The following is a 13,247-nucleotide window of genomic DNA, read 5'->3' on the forward strand; positions in this document are numbered from 1 at the left end:
CAGCCCGAACAGTTTATTGTTTTCTCATTATTATCAGTTAATATTCTTCCCTTCACATCTCACCACTGCACAGAGCCTTTTCTACAGTTTCATTCTCATGTCCTTCTGCCATGCTGCTTGACTTTTTGGTGGGACAACAGTGCCATCTAGCAGGTGGCGTCGCTCCCATGCCCACGCTCCGCGCACACTGCTTTGAGGTTTAATGTAATGCTCAGGGAAGCATATTTCAGTGGGCAAGATGATAGATTTAAGCCTCCCATCAGGCACTGGGGAATACAGAGTACTGCAGATTAAAGCAGGCAGGGGAGAACAGCATCACAAAGAGATGCCCGCTTTAAAACCACATCATGCCAGATTGTCTTTTGCATGGCTCCTGTAATCCAGCAGGAAATTGATACATAGATGCTCCCAGAGGTATTGCTGTGTGCGCAGTAAAGGGAAGCAATGAGTAGTGACAGGGAGGGATTGGAAGACACAAGATGTTGTGACATGAAGCCAGAGACAGGTATTTTCTCTCCCCCGCGCCTCCGTACAGTCGAGACAGCTGCTGGGAAAGCAGGCATTTCTAAAACAAAACAGGAGTGATACAGAGGAGCCGTGACATTGCAGAAGGTGAAACCTTATACGGGGGAGATATTATACAAGCACCTGAGCTGAGTAAGAAGCAATCAATGCACAGTCATCTGAAAAAAGTACATCTCTCAAAGTCAGGTAATTCAGGAAAAGCTTGCTCAGTTTTTTTTTTCTCTCGCTCAGACAACAAAACAGAAAACTTCTGCAAATGTTGAAGTAAATATGAGCAAGATGCCAATACAGTGGTTTTAAATTATAATAATCTCATTTTTGCCTCTACAGATTAAAATAATAGAGATTTTTATGTCCGCCTGCATGTAACTGAACATCAATTCTCAGCATGAAAAGCTTCAGGGGAAGCGTACTTTCTTTTTCCAATTATTCACGTTCCAGTTTACGTTTTTGTCTACAACAGAGCCTCAAAATAAAATCTTTTCTGCTTTTACTTCTAAGGGAGCTACAGGTAGAACAGGGGACAGAGGACCCAAAGGAGAACGTGTAAGTAGCATCACTCCTGTTTTCCTAAAAAGAAGCTGCTTTCATGGCGCAAACTATAATGCACAAAAAAAGGTTTTGATGAATAGTAATGAAAGTCTTCACTTCAGCACAAATATGACTAATCCCCACAAGCACATAAGCACTGGATAAAGGCATTTAACGCTCAGTGCAGTTTTCCATTGTATTTGCAAGGCAAAATTAAAGAGCTCTGTCACACTTCTACAGTAATCTATTGCAAATGCTCGTAATAGAGGATGCAAATGAGGCTTTTAGCTTTATATTTGGAAACAGCACCCAAGCACAGGTGACTGACTGGACATAGTAATAGAAATGGGTCACCGTGTGTAGCATGTTAAATTATACAGTTGGCTGTGAGTAAGATCTGGAAATGATCATGACTGTGCTTTTGAGAGTCTGTGTGTTTTATTTATCTTGCTCCGTATGATGCCAAATGTCTCGTAGCATCATATCGAGCTCTGATAAATCTGTGCTGCTGTGATCCAGGGTGACGCAGGGATTCCCGGAGGAAGAGGCGTTCAAGGTGAAAGAGGTCGTCAAGGAGATCCAGGCATCATCGGACCGATCGGACCGCCTGGCCAAAAAGGTGATGTGGGCCCTCCGGGACAGCTGGACAGTGTAAATCTCCGGGTAAGTTGCAAATTTGCGGATACCTCAGAGCAAACAAAGACTGTCCTCCCAGGTGATTAAAATCTTAATCAGCCTACCTCCTTCCTGAGCTTGTGTAACTAGTTCACTTCTCCTTCCCTGTGCGGGGAAAAATGGTGCAGCCACAGATTTCTGCATGAAACATCAAACAAGGCTGTGCAAGGGAGGTTGCTGTTCTCTTTCTGCTCAACACTTCCCACTCCTGATCAGCTAGGCGCAACAGAAGGTCAGAGAGGGAGAGGGATGGAGACAGAGAGAAAGACAGAGATACGTGGGCGTGCCTAGAGATCTGCAGAGCAGTGAAAACACCTCCGTGTGTCACAGACATTTTACACATACTGTACGCAGTCACAACAGTTATATAACATTCACAGCAGAGATGAAAAACAGTTTCAAATGCAAAGATTCAAGGTCCAAGGCTACAGTCGTTTCCCCTTGCCACAGATGCAGCTCTGAAAAGAGACGGGTTCACATGGCTGACAGAGAGTATGCTTTCTTTTTTAAAACCTGTTATTCTTGGTTTCTTAAACCTTTCCTGTACCAAGGCATATAATGTTCTATATTGGCTTTGATGTTACATACAGTACATGTAGAGGCTTAAAGATTTGGCATGACAAGATATACTTTCCCTCTTCCTGGACATAAAGAAACACTGAGAAATCTCTTTGTAGACGTGTAACATCAAATGGAATATTCCATCAATGTTTCCATTTTATTTCCAGCTGGGTTTAAGGTGCAGACGTTACATTATAATTCAAGGAAGGATTTCACAGAGTAGATTTGAAAAGAGCTAAAGAAATCTGAATTTCAGCAGTGATGAGTCTCCACCACTCGGTTGGTTTCCATGATCTGTTAGCAGAGATACAGATGGGCAACAAATTAAAAACCAACTAGACCTGCCATAAGGTGTTTTAATGACACTCATCATCCCTTTCAGTGTTCCCTCGTTCCCTATGGATGGGGGCATTGTGATCTTGTTTGTCCACTCACTTTTCCTCTAATTTGTGTCAGGCATCCTTTTAATTTTCATGCCATGATAATTTTCACATCTATTGTATCTTCTCTGCTGCCAGTTCTTTACACAAACGTTATTGCTTCTGTGGCCTGAATGCATTTCCTGTCTTTTTATGTAAAAATGCTTCAGTGAATTTTGTGTCTACCCACAGGGTGATCTAGGCTTCATGGAAGAACTCAAAGTGTTCATTCGAAATGAAGTTTTGAGGGTCGTTGAAGGTATTTTCAACCATCTTTAATCGCTGTTCTCTCCCTTGTGTCATCTCTCAGTATTTTATATGTGAAGTTTTTGTTTTTCTTACCTTGCAGAGAGGCTGTCTGGCATCGTATTGCCTCAGAAGACATACGCCAACATGATGGCTTTATCGCCCCACGGGACTCCAGGACCTCCTGGCAAGGACGGGTTGCCAGGGCCGCCAGGAGAGGCTGGACCTCCTGGTCCTCAAGGTAGGAGCTGAAGTTGGAAGGCAAAACTGCTGGACCTTGACACAACCACAGAAAAACAACCACCTCTGTTACAATATGCATAAGACATAACATCATTTACATTTGAAAACTTTCGGCGAAACTTGATTAACCATTTGTTGCCTGGTGTAATTGAGTGTTTATGTAGCCACCAGCATATGTATACGGCTCATTGGTGCTTTAAATATACCAATTAGTCCAACCGGCATGTGCTGTAGTACACATGCATCTCCTTTTTTAAAGGAGGCAATATTTCCTGTTATAAAACCAGGGCTTCAGGTTGGCATGCACTCAGTTTAAGATGTTTTTTTCTGCATGTAAAGAGAGTAAAGAGCACATTGGTAGCTGGCTGGGTTGGGGTGAGGGCACCAATGTAGGCTAAAGCTTGCATTTTGAAGGGATTCATGGGTATTTTTCTCTTGCTTACACCCATATATCAATGCAGACTGAGGGGCGGGAAGCAGAGGAAAGGCCAGGAGTGTGGTGCACAGCGGCTCTCTGGGAAATATGAAGACAAACGAAGAATTGGCTGTGAATAAGAGAAAGTATTATCAGTGTGGACAGGAAAAGAGCCACAGTATTGATACCTCACTCCAGGAAAGAAAGCTCCTAAAATACAAAAGGAGCATAGTCAGGAAAAGAGGCTGAACATTCTTTATCAAACTGATACAACTTTCCTGACTGCTCATGCAGTGTTGATGGTTTGCAGGTCAGGCATTATACCTCAAACTTGCCTAGATTTGTATTGTGTCCGCAGCAGAACTCTGGTATCTTAACTTTTGAAAAGGAGGAGTGTGTTACGTGACGGTGCAGGTCAAAAACATCACTGCATCAGCCTTTCTCTATAAGCTTTGTATCTACCTCACATTACTCAAGACCATTTACATGTTAACCCACTGCTTTAATATAAAATGCTGCTTTCATTTCATTCATGAATAATATAGTTAAAAGTAGTATTTGTGCTGTGTTAATGCCACTAGCATTACAGTACACGTGTCTTGGATTTTGTTCTGCTTGTTTAATTTTTTTAATGCTTCAAACAAGTGTTTTATAGGTGATCCTTAATGCAGCTTTGCAATAAATATTTATTGAAACTAAAGAGGAAAGTTATTCCCTTTGATAAATCAAAAATTCAACAACTTCTTAATTTTTTTTTTCTTTGTTGACTTGTGCCTCCACTCAGCTGGGGAGAGAGTTTGGGGTAATATTTCCTCATTATTTCTCGTCATCCTCCGCTGGAGACTGCGCTCCTCTGGAATATCCAATTTGACTTCTTCTCCAATATGCCAAAATGAATTGTTTATGGAGAAAAATAACCCCTCTGTTGGATTCACAGTCTTCTTTTTTTTCTTTTCTTTCCTCATGGTTTGATTTCGTAAGGTTGAAAGTCTCAAGCTGTTAGAGAATACCCATAAGGATGCATGCTGAAGAGCATCATTTCTTTTTTGTTATTTTTTCCCTCTTTGTTGTAACTGAGTGCCTATTTGTCATTCTATTCATCTTTGACTTTTGAGATCATGCTGGAAATACTCACTGATGTAAGTCATTGTGTGTTAAGTGCACATTTCATAAATTCAGCTTTTTGTTGTTTTAACATTCATTTTTAATTTTGTATTTCAGTGGTTTGTGTATATTTATTCATACTGACTTTAAGTGTCTTTTATTATATCAGGATACAAACTGTGTTTTGGAGCTGCTCTGTACAATATGGAAATATCAGTAAATATCACACAGTAATTGCTCTTTGATGGAGCAGCTGCTCTAAGAAAGGTGTTTTTTTGTGAGGCACAGCATGAATGAATAGATGTTGTTGTCCATACAACAGTGTACAACAGGTGCAGAAATGCAATCCTATCAATCAAGCCTGGAAAACCCACTCTGTGGCTATATTATTCCTTACTAATGTGTTTTGGCCATTAGTGTCCCTCACAACAATTTGTTTTAAAGCGTGCACTGACGCAGTGTGCCATTTTCAATATATCACTCTGCATAAGTCCAGCATGCCACCTAAGCTTATTGCCCTGTGTGCTATTCAGTTTTTTTTTTTTTTTTAATGCTTAAGGTACAGTGCTCTTTTCTCCATGGTACGTCTCCTGCCTGAATGAATGCCCCGGGCTCTGTGAGTGTTGAAAGAAGTCTCGTTATTGCGACAATGTGTGGATAGCCCCTCTCTCTCTGAGAATCGGTTTTGAGGCGTTCATAAGCCTTTTTTCTGAGATTTTCTCTGACATGTAAGCATTGAAGCATTTCCCCTTTGGGACAGGCGGTGCAAAGCTTGATACTCCTTTCAGTGTTTCTGATGCACTCCATGCAACTGCTGGTCCTGAGACTCCATTACTTTAAGTGCCTCTTGGGGGAATATTTTCACAGCCCCACACGTTCTTACTTGGTATGCTGCTGTTTTTTTGAAATGTTAAGATCTACCGGCTTTGCATGGAGTGAGAAAGCTTGCTGGTCTGGCTTGAACATTATTGCACTTTTTTTTTTTTATTCCACCTTTTTTGACAAATTTAGCATGTGCGTGTGTTCGACAATGCTTGTTTTTTTCATCTCAGATATAATCAAGTTTTCTCTCTGCAGCCAAATAGAGAAAGGCTGAGTTTTTCCTGCACTAGCTTTTATTTCATTTTACAATCATGTTCTTGCAGAGAATTACATTTCTTTTGAACCTTATCATTGTCAGTCTAGTTGCTATGAAGAGACGTGATTGTTTTTCTCTGCATCTGTTGCATCTGTTTGTTTCCTATAGAATGAATCCACCTTTGATTCCGCCTCTCTTGTCACTCTCTGAATGCCTTTAGTGACCCCATGTGCCTGACCTGTGATTGAAAAAAAACATATTTGCTCTGTTTTGAAATCTTCAAAGACAGAAAGCTGTACAAGCCCACGACGCCCTCCTCTCCTTCTTCGAACACTAATGCGCAGATGGCTTGTTTGATGATTTTTATTTTGACAGGATGTCAGTACATATTTTTTATTATTCAGAGGTTTGGGATTGAAAGTGGAATTCTAGAGTAGCCTGCTTCTACACCCACTACAAAGGCTGCTTCTCCCTACATAACTGCAAACTTGATGCCTCGCATTGTTATCATATTGATGATATATCATCAAGAAGCTAATCTGTGATGTCAGTCTTGCCGCATAGATACAGAGACTTCAGAAGTGTGTCCCCATCTTGACAGCCCTTTGATTTTAACGTTATGGCATTTCTACTAATCTCACTAACTGTGACACACAGTCGGTAAAACATGACACTGCTCAGATCGGCTCCCTCTTAGCAGCACTCGTATTCAGCCCGAGTGTTATGTCTGTCCGCAGGGTACCGGGGTCAGAAAGGAGAGCGAGGCCAACTTGGTCTGGGGTTACAAGGAGACCCAGGAGTCATGGGGCCACCAGGTAAGAACACCACACTGGATTCAGATACATCCTGGTTAGAGCACTGAATATATAATTTATGTGCTTTGAATGTAGTCAGACAGAGACTTGAGCTACTGGTTTAGCAGAATAAAACAAGGAAGAAGTGATACTGTGCAATAAATAGAAAGAAGCACGAGTAAAGACTGCTCTGAGAGGAAGTGTATTTTGCTATTTTATTTACCATTTCTGGCATTTTCATTAAAAATTAAATGAATTCTGGTGTAAATCTTAATACGGAGAATTCTGACAAAATTCAAAGTTCAGTAAATAATAATAATGTAATAATAAAGAAAGTGCATGGACAGTGCATGGACAACCCTGCCTCCTCTACATCCGCTGCTGTTTATCTCGTTTCCCTAACTGTCCGCTGAAAGGAGCAGTGTGTAGTGTGTGTGTGTGTCAGTGTGCTATCAGAGAGCTGGGGGTTGTGTCACATCTCAAACCTGAAATTCTATTTCACCCTTCATTTGGTGTTTCAGCATGCTGGAGATTAACACAACCCCCAGTTTGCACTATGTTTTCTAAAACTCAGAGGACCCCCTCAATGGTTTGTAAAATGCTGCAGTGATGGAGCACTGACTGTAAAGTAAAAAAAAGCTCAGCTTGGTGTTATGTTGGACAAAAAGTTTCACTGAACACAACTCAGGCTGTCAGCTTGTCCTGTGAACTAAAAAATCACTTCCTGTTCCCCGACGGAGCAATGAGAAGTGGGATTAGCTCACTGACTTCCAGCCTGTTACTATAGGAGTTTAACACTGGACCTAAAGTCATGTAACCTCCGGTGTCTATTTGGATAATGGACGTGGAGGGAAAAGGGGACATGGCTGTAGGTCCTCTGGAGACAACAAATCACAGCCGGTGAAAGACATCCTCTCTAGGGCTGCATAGGCACCTTCAGCACAGCCTGTGGAGTTAGACTTCAGCTGTAGCAGATAGTTGAACTAGCTTCTCCCTTTGCATTTAGACTCACATGTCTCTGGACAATGGTCGTCGTAATTAAGGACAGCCTGTACTCTCTGACATCCACAAAGAGCACTTTCCCCCTGAAGCTTCCCCCCACAGGTCCATGAAGACCGGGATAATATGAGTCACATACAGAAGACAGTCGGGAGGCAGTAAAAGTCCTCCTGGCAGGACACGACGTTGTCCATTTGCCGTCTTTGCATCATCTATTTGTAACAGACTCTGATGGTAATCCCTCCTGATGCTGCTGTTGCTAAGTCATGCCCACCTGTGGCGCATTAGCTCTCTGCTGCTCTCCTGTAGCTAATTAGCACGATTAAGCTAGCAGCTGTAAGCAGACGACTAAAAGTTGCCGCCTGAACGCTGATTTAAATAATTGGAGAAAAGAAAATATTTTTTTTTCTTTTTCTTTGTTCCGTGCATCTTCTTCCACCAATGGAAGCAGCACAACCCACCACTGTGCTGTGTGGACAGTTTGTGTGTGAGCACTTAGAGGAGATGGACGTGTCATGAGGAAAAGGCCCAGTTGTGTTTTCATAGGGAGGGAGAGAGGGCTGTGTTTCTTTTTGTACAAGCTGTAGAGGAGCTCCCCTGAGCTCCGACTGATGTAACGGACACTTCTGTGGCTGGACTTGTTTTTAACAGGCTTACAAAGACATGTTGAAGAGAAAACGACAGTGTTGCTCCTGTTTGTATTTGTGTTAGTTCAGGGGCCACATACAGCGCAATTTGATCTCAAGTGGGCCGGATGAGTGAAATAATAGCATAATAACCTATAAATAACGAGAACTCTAAATTGTTCCCTTTGTTTTAGTGCAAATGAACCCTCCTTTTCCAAAATATGTTATAAAAAACCTGAAATTTCTTGAGAAAAATACATATATACTTATATATTATGCCTCTATGCAAATTCATCCCGTGGGCCAGATTGGACCCTCTGGTGAGCCGGTTTTGGCCTGCGGGCCGTATGTTTGACATCCCTGGTATACGCTGTATACAAAAAGCTACGGACACAATCGACTACCTCTCAACCTCTACGAGCTGTTGCTAAGTAACACGAGACTAATGGCTGCCCTATTGGAGCGTGATTACATGTATTTCCTATGTCGTTACAGTGAAATTAAAGAATACATTAAGTGTAAATGAGCTATCCAGCTTTTAAGTGAAAAAAGGAAACATTAGAAGTGCTCATCGGCGTTTAAGTGAAAAACATAATGGGATGTTGTTGCCGTATTGAGGGAAAATGATGATGTTAAGGAGAATTTAGTGCAGACAAGATGACTGGAACTAATGTCACAGTATTATTAATACAAATTATTTTCCAATATGAATATGACAACTGCAGGGAAAGTCACATAACACTTGTAATTAACTATTGATGTGCACTGTAATTAACTGTGTTCCAATGTTCTGTTTACAGTGACTTCAATAACATCATATGTTGTGATTACAGTTTGGTCTGAATAATTTATGTAAACAACAACATGGCATTTCTGAACTACAATTACTTATTGGCTGATGTACTGCACAGAAACAAATATATCAATATAAAGTATCCTGTAGCTACTGGATGTGTATGTACCTGTAGTATTGAAGTCTCTATACCTGCAGTTTGTCTGACGTCTTCAGCCTCTCAGTATGGACAGTGTATGACTGTGTGATGGGACGTCAGCCTGCCTGTCTTATCGCTAATGGAAAGCTCTACTGAACGATGATAAAGTGCATTTCAGCTCAGGAATCAATAATGTCTAATTCTCTGTCAAGGCCCTCCTGGGATGACTTCTCCAGGCCCTCCTGGCCCCCCAGGCCCCCGTGGACCCCAAGGGACGTGCGACCCCGGTGACTGTCTCCGTCGATCCGTATGAGCCCGGTGGAGAGGTCTGGGTTCGTTAGAAGACAGACGCCCAGCTCCGAGGCTGAGCGCAGCAGCCGTGGAGCAGCAGAAGGACGGCCTCACCGTATCTGACAGCTTCCTCCACTCCGGTTTATCAGACAGACTCACAACTGACCTCTTTTATCCACTTTACAATAACATTTGGATGCAGTCTGTTTTTGTTTTTGTGGGATTGCTGTTGGGTTTCTTTTGAATGAAATGGCAAACCTTTGAGTTTTATCAGTTTTTTCCAGTTCTTGTGCTTTTAATTTATTTCTTGTTTTCACCTCCCCTACTGTGATTTAATGCATTCCTTGTCAACTCTAATTATGTCATTTAAGACCATGAAATGACTTTGTTTTGTCAAGTTCAGTCCTGTCTGAAAACATGATCTTAATTATTTGTTTGTCTCTTTAATGGGCTGCTCTTATTCAGATAAGCCAATGTGCTGGCAGAAGGTGCATCTCTTTTGTGTGTGCGTGTGTGTGAGTATGTGTGAGAGAGAGAGAGATTAGCTGAATGAACATCCTTGTTTTATGTGTAGGTGTAAGGGAATTACAGATTTTTGAAACACCTTATGCAACCAAAGTGCAGCGGATGTGTTACTGATGTGGAAATTATTTATTTTAAGACTGTTCTTACAAAGTCAGTAAGTCGTCAGTAATATTTTCATAAGGAGGTGGGTTAATACATTTTTGGATTACTTCATTTCTGCAATTTTTTTCTAAAATTGTCTCATTGCATTTGCAGTGTGAATGGTAATCTTTTCTTTTTATAACAACCTGCAGTATAACCATTGATAAAGATGTTGCCCCATTTTCTGTAGGTTTGGCATCATCGAATAGAGGTTTGATAATATTTGTCTGCAACTGTAATGCGCAGACACCAAGGGCAGATTCTTCCACATGAAAAGAATGTACTTTAAACATTGTCGTTTGTCGTAACAGTGAAATGTGACCTCACATCCACATTCACTGTTAGTCTGATATGTAAATACGTTGAATGAGTCTTTTTATTGTTTGTTTTTTCCTTCTCTTTCTTTTTCTTCCTGTCTAATGGGGTTTGTGATGGGACCTGACAATATAATTACAGTTCATAAGCATAAGCTTAATGCATCGTCATGATACATTGAGGTTTTCACTTTAGTTCTCACTCGTACATCACCGCAGATATTGATGAGTTTCTGCGTCTGAGATGATTATTAACGTATATTGTTTACATACAGTGTCGTGTATGATGATTCCTCTGGTTTATTTGTATATTTTTGATCTGCAGCCACACAAAGGAAATCGGATGACTACACTACGCCTTCAGACTTCTTATTCTGGTCAACCATTATACTCATAAACATACTTGAACTTGTTTTTGTTTGTTTGTTAGTTTTAAACAGTATCATGGTGTACATCCTGGTTCTTCACTCACTGACCGGCACTTTTGTGTCACTATGTACCTTTTTTTGTCGTTGTTTTTTGGAAGGGGGGGGTGTCTTAAGACTGGAGTTTTGATCTATTTATTTATTTGCTTTGACGTATTCATTTTTAATGTAATTTCATAAAGCTTTGAGTCAGCTTCACCTTAAGCCTTATGATCATTATCACACCTAGGAAGGCTGGAAATCTCACCAAGGACAATTACAGTGAAAATATGCAGAACTCCTTCAAGACAGAAAGACAAAGGCTCCGAGCGTCCACGCTTTTTATTTTAATCCGTGCTCCATTTGAAGATTTTCATGGAAATGCGCGATTTGTTCATTTAAAGAAATTATCTCTAACTTTTATCACGCTAAACAACAAAGTTTTATTTAGGAGAAAATATTAATTAGCCTGTCATCTGTATTACCCTGCTCACGCTTTCATTTTGAGCACAAGTTCGACTCAAAGGCTTTAAGTTCGCTTTTAAGTCTCCTGCTGTGATTAATGTTTGAAAAGTTCTGTGGGTGTATCTGAACTTTTGTGATGCTAAGAACTCGGTTCTGTCTGAATTTCATCCTCTAAGATCTGTTTGACACTTTTTTTTTCTCCTTTTCACTTCATGTCTCACATCATAGAAAGTCATCATGCTTCTCCTACACATGTTAAATTATAATTCACATCTTATTCTGAAGCTGCAGAGGATTTTTTGTTTTATGGTTTCTCAGCATGCCGGCTTGGTTTATTTTTTTTATTTCCTTTTTTTTTTTTTATCTCTGTTGAAGTTTATCAGTATGAGTGGGTCTTATTTTACATGGGTATTGAATCAAATGTGTGCCACTGACTTCATCTGTGAGTTGAAAGAGCCCCCTGCTGGATACATATTTATTTTGTCGTTGCTTGTAATGTGAATGGAAAACAATCTTTCTTTGGGTTATAGGCTTCATAAAATCCTTTCTTTCTCTTGGCCTCTGTCCTTTCATCACCCTAATTTTCATATTCTGCTTAATGGGTTCCCCTTGGAGACAATAACACCGACCTTGACCAAATTCAAATGAGACAGCATCAGCAAACTAATGGGATCTGAACTTTTTGGGTGCACTGATGAGAGACCGGCTCTTTGCATATATTGAATTTAGCCGGAATTGATATTAATGTGCATTAGTATGTGACTTCAATTTAGCTAAACAGTATGATAGCTAGAGAGAACAAAAAAGAAAATAATAATAATAATAATGATTAAAAAAAAGAAAAGGCTCCTGATGTCACAGCCCACTTCACTGGCAATTTGGTGCCAGCCATTTCACAGCTCTCCAAGTTAAAATCCATTTATTCTAAGTGGAGAATGTCAGATGAAAGAAAACTCTAAAGGACTGAGGTGTTGCAGGTTGAAGCATCCTTCAGATGAAATGCTGTTTAACTTCTAAAGATATGCTCGACAGCTGATGCAAAATTCACTTAAAACAACAACAGCAGTTTTATACATCCCCATCGTTCACTTGCGTTTATTGTTTCCGCAGTAATGTAACCTGATCCTGTTGCCACATATAATCTAATCTTGTAAATAAGCTTGTCATGAGGGGGAATATGGATCAGCCTCTCAGCATGGTCCCTTGGATTAAAAAATGTCTGCCTGCTGCTCTCACTGTTAACTCATCTCTGCTCCTCTATAAGCTCATTTTGTGCCGAGTGACTTTACTTTGTGTTTTTAAAATTCTTTGTTTCGTTGAATATCTACCTCAGTCTTGGTTTACCACATGTCTACACCAGTAGCTGTATAACACTTTACTGTTGCCTTTCACTGAAAAAGCAATTGAAACCTCATGTGTGCGTATTACGGGATGTGCCGCAGTTCCTGGATGTTGAGTATCAGTGGGTTTTACTGAGCTGTTGCTGGAGAGCCAAGGGCAGTGATGATCCAGTGTGTATGTGGTTACCAGGTATCAGAGGTTATATTTTACACTTTTCATTGTGACATCTTTTATCTACACTGATTAATGGCACCTGCCTTACACGTGTGCAATAAATGTTATTCAGTGCTTTACTTCTTGTCTTCCTGTGTTTTTTTAGCTCTAACATAAGGTTACATTCTTTTAAATCTAAAAATATATGGCAAGAAATGTCTGCATCAGGTATATTGGTGTCAGCTTGTCAACAAATGCACGTGTCTCTTCGTAGAACCTTTTTCTAAAACATCCATGGGCTAGATTCGTGACCTTCATGACTTTGTATTTACGACAGAACTGTTAAGTAGACTCCACTGTAGTAAGGGGACCGTTAAGAGGTTGTGTTACTACTTTGAAATCTCAGTTTCCCCTGGTAGACACTTCCCAATCTTTGGATGGAATAGCCAGAAAACATCCAAACAG

The 13,247-nt window shown here is 40.5% G+C and overlaps 1 protein-coding gene across 6 annotated transcripts in view; it reads left to right on the forward strand.

Annotated features, from left to right (window-relative positions):
• LOC146973609 (uncharacterized) overlaps positions 1-12,922 on the forward strand; it is a 100,732-nt gene extending 87,810 nt beyond the window's left edge. For 4 of the 6 annotated variants that reach the window (XM_085800307.1, XM_085800308.1, XM_085800309.1 and 1 more), the window contains 6 exons: positions 1,027-1,071; positions 1,576-1,719; positions 2,904-2,970; positions 3,061-3,198; positions 6,535-6,612; positions 9,361-12,922. In XM_085800307.1, the coding sequence (XP_085656433.1) occupies positions 1,027-1,071; positions 1,576-1,719; positions 2,904-2,970; positions 3,061-3,198; positions 6,535-6,612; positions 9,361-9,461 (573 nt within the window). In that variant the 3' untranslated portion in view covers positions 9,462-12,922. Of the gene's footprint in view, positions 1-1,026; positions 1,072-1,575; positions 1,720-2,903; positions 2,971-3,060; positions 3,199-3,661; positions 4,316-6,534; positions 6,613-9,360 lie in introns of those variants that run through there. The other 2 variants (XM_085800312.1, XR_015037765.1) reach the window with 2 other exon arrangements.
• The last annotated feature ends 325 nt before the right edge of the window (positions 12,923-13,247 follow it).

Source organism: Trachurus japonicus, chromosome 15 (assembly GCF_045865225.1).
Source record: "Trachurus japonicus isolate A0001 chromosome 15, Traja_1.0".
Lineage (NCBI taxonomy): Eukaryota > Metazoa > Chordata > Actinopteri > Carangiformes > Carangidae > Trachurus > Trachurus japonicus.